This window comes from Fukomys damarensis, unplaced genomic scaffold, assembly GCF_012274545.1.
Source record: "Fukomys damarensis isolate Sample0158 unplaced genomic scaffold, DMR_v1.0_HiC HiC_scaffold_13, whole genome shotgun sequence".
Taxonomy (NCBI): domain Eukaryota; kingdom Metazoa; phylum Chordata; class Mammalia; order Rodentia; family Bathyergidae; genus Fukomys; species Fukomys damarensis.
This window is the reverse complement of record NW_022900925.1, coordinates 17,202,290-17,205,298: the sequence shown is the minus strand read 5'-3', so window position 1 is coordinate 17,205,298 and position 3,009 is coordinate 17,202,290. Positions and strand designations below refer to the sequence as shown.

Sequence of the window (3,009 nt, the reverse complement as noted above, 5' to 3'; positions counted from 1 at the left end):
ATATATATTGGTACCAGAGATTGAACTTGCGTCTTTGTGCTTGTGAGGTAAGTGGCAGAACCACTGAACTAAATCCCTGGCCCAAAATAATTTAATATTGAGGAACCTGACACAGAAAAGTGAAATGAGTTAAGCAATGATCCACAAGGTACTGGTGGACCCTAGATTTTAACTCTCAGCTTAGTACTTTTTCCAAAGTCACCTACTTGGAGGAGGCAGTTCTTAAGTCTGTTCCCCCAACTGGAATGTCTTTGGGAAGGCCCTGGTGGAAGAATTCAAGGTGAGGTAATCCTCAAGGCCATGCCCCTAGCCACCATTGGCAGATCTCTCTCTTGTCATTGGTTTCACCTTGGAACCACAAGTAGCAGGCAACCCTGGTGCCTGCTATCTTCCAAACTAGGGCTTGGGGGTACTACCTTTTTTTGATCTCCTTGTGCTCCTAGTAGGGGCTCTGAGGCCTCTGCAGGGGCTGGCATTGACCCAGACCAGGCAGTAGCAGAGGAGGTGATTATGTGGCATTTAAATGGCAGTAATACTGGGAGAGGCAGTTCTAGCTGAAATTTGAGCCCTGAGGATGGTGTCGCTGGATGGTGCCATCATTGTCTAGGGGGAGTCACTGGCTATTGTCAGGCCCTGTCACTCGTGAGGCCTCCCCAACAAGGTATAGGGGCCACACTTTGACATGTTCATGCTGAGGGTGGAGAGAGCCAAGGGTCTTGAGGTTACACAACAAAGGTGGCAGTCATTGCCTAGCTCTCTTCCCTAGGATAGGGAAAGTCCTGGTCTTATGTGTTATGGACCCCTGCCTTTCACTGTCATTGTACCTCATGGTGAGAGCCACTGTGGAGCTCGGTGAAGTGGCACATGCCTGAAACTTAGTGAGTTAGTGAGACCCTGTCTCAAGGAAGGACTGGGGATGTAGCTCAATAGAATGGGCCTGGGTTCAAGCCCCAGTACTGGTGAAAAAACCAAACAAAACCAGAGGAGGTAGCTAAGGCCTCTTTGTTTATCTGTGATTTTTTTTTTTTTTTTGGGTACCAGGGATTGATTGAACTCGGGTCCTTGCACTTGCAAGGCAGGCCACTGAACTGCTGAGCTAAATCCCCGGCCCCCACTAAGGCCTCTTTGGAGAGCCTGACCCTGTCTTCAGTGTGTGGCTCTGAGCTGTGATTTGATCAGTCATCCTGGGCTGAGAAGGAGGATCTCCAGCCTTAAAACAGGAGAGGGTGTGGCATTAGGCAAGACAGGGACCTTGGCTGCAACCCAACCACATTCATCTCCTGACTCCCTTGTCCCTGCCAGGAACAGGGTACTACACAGTGAGGTGGCAGGACGGGGATCAGGTGTAAGCCACTGTGGCACTGCTGTTCAGCTTGGAGTGAAGAAGCTCCCCTACTAATTCTTGAGGACATGGGGGACAGGAAACAGCCAGTCCACACAGACTGCCATCCTTACTGAGGAATGGAACCAGGTGAGAACACAGGGGCCCTAGCCAACACCCTCCCACGCACTTCTTTCCTCTCATCCCTCACCTTGGCCAGAGGTAGGACAATGAAGGCACCCCCACCTCCAGCCTCCACGATGATGGCTAGGAATTTGGGGTTGACAGCACAGAAGGAGCTGTCCCATGTGACCTTGGACACACGGATGTCCTCGTAGGTCTGATCAGCCTTTGCTGCCTGCCCAAACACATGGCGGAACTTGCTCTGCCGAACCACACGCCGGCTCATAGCTGGGGGAGAGATGGAGGATCTCAGTGCTCAGAAATGTCTTTGGTCCTTTGTCTTGTGAGCTGTGGGAGGGAGGAGGTGTGGATGGAAAGGCAGGTGAGAAGGGTTATTTGACCAAGAGTCAGGTCCTGTAGTTTTCTTCAAAGATACAAAAATATGGGACAGTTCTTTGCCACCTGTCAACTGCTGTTTAATGTGAAGAGCTATGATTGGGAGCCTGGCTTCTCCTTAGAGACCCAGGTGGCGGGTACAGGGGAGCTTGGCAGGGTCTGAAAGCTTCCTGAAAGAATGTTTTGGGAGTAGCTCAATGCCAGGCTGCTCTCTCTAGTGCCTTGGGTGAACATTCACTGAAGTGTATCTCCTAGAGGCACCTTGTCCAGAATCAGAGGTCTTGAGAATTGGCTGAAGGCCAGTTGCGGGGCTTGGATGGTAGCCCCTCTCCCCTAATCCCAAACTTGCATCTCTGACATAGATGGAGTTTTACTTTCTTACAAAAATTTGCCACGGGAGCAGTTTCTTCTGTCAGCTAACCTGTGCCTTTACTCCAGCCGTTTTCAGCAGTTTCCTCCTATGCTGCTTCGGGTGGTGGTGGGGCACCACGTATGGTGGGTGAATCGCTCCTTCCATTCCTCCCTGCACTGGCTATTGCAAGCCCCAAACATGGCCTTGTGGCCTCTGCCTACGGTACTTTGGGTCCGCTGCCTTGGCTGGCGCTTTCTCCTCTTAAACTCTCCTGAGTGTGGGGTCCCTGATACCCACTCCCTGCCAGGACCAGATTTGCAGAGGTGGGAAGGGTGAGGTGCTTTTTCTCTAGCCAGGGCCTGTGCTATGCTACTCTCTTCCCGAGGGACCACATCAAGCTCTCCCGAAGGAGCAGTGACTCCTGCCCCTGCTTAGCCCAGGGCATCCCTATGCCCTTCAAGCGCTCCTGCAGTACCAGGCCTGAGGCCCAGCCTCCCCGCACCCTCCTCCGGCCTCCTGTCCCAGCACTCTGATCCTGAGAGACGAGGTGTCTGCGCGCTGGCCACGGTCCGGCCAAATATAGACACCAAGTCTTCCCTGCCTGGGACGGAATTTGGCAGCGGGGGAGGGGGCGCAGACCTCGGCCCCTCCGCCCGCTCGGCTGGTTGGGGCGTAGGGGGCGAGAGGGTGTACCTGGTCCTAAGGAGGGAGGGGATGTGCTCACGCTGCCACTCCTCTGCGGAGCCGGCCGGGAATGCGCCGAGGGCGAAGGAACTGCCTCTCCGGGTGTCCGCCGCGTCTGGGGCTCGGATGAGGG

General features: G+C 53.9%; 1 protein-coding gene and 1 long non-coding RNA gene across 13 annotated transcripts in view; one reads left to right on the top strand and one right to left on the bottom strand.

Moving 5' to 3' along the window:
* Positions 1–3,003, bottom strand: part of Coro6 (coronin 6) — an 8,023-nt gene extending 5,020 nt beyond the window's left edge. For 9 of the 12 annotated variants that reach the window (XM_010642205.2, XM_010642209.2, XM_010642210.2 and 6 more), the window contains exons 1-2: positions 2,886–3,003; positions 1,533–1,792 (exon numbers count right to left, since the gene is read on the bottom strand). In XM_010642205.2, coding sequence (XP_010640507.1) covers positions 1,533–1,730 — 198 coding nt within the window. In that variant the 5' untranslated portion in view covers positions 1,731–1,792; positions 2,886–3,003. The remainder of the gene's footprint in view (positions 1–1,532; positions 1,793–2,885) is intronic. The other 3 variants (XM_010642206.2, XM_010642207.2, XM_010642208.2) reach the window with 3 other exon arrangements.
* LOC117285865 overlaps positions 1–3,009 on the top strand; it is a 10,856-nt gene that overhangs the window by 1,542 nt on the left and 6,305 nt on the right. Inside the window, exon 2 of the long non-coding RNA XR_004516954.1 lies at positions 1,303–1,471. This is a non-coding gene — a long non-coding RNA (uncharacterized LOC117285865). The remainder of the gene's footprint in view (positions 1–1,302; positions 1,472–3,009) is intronic.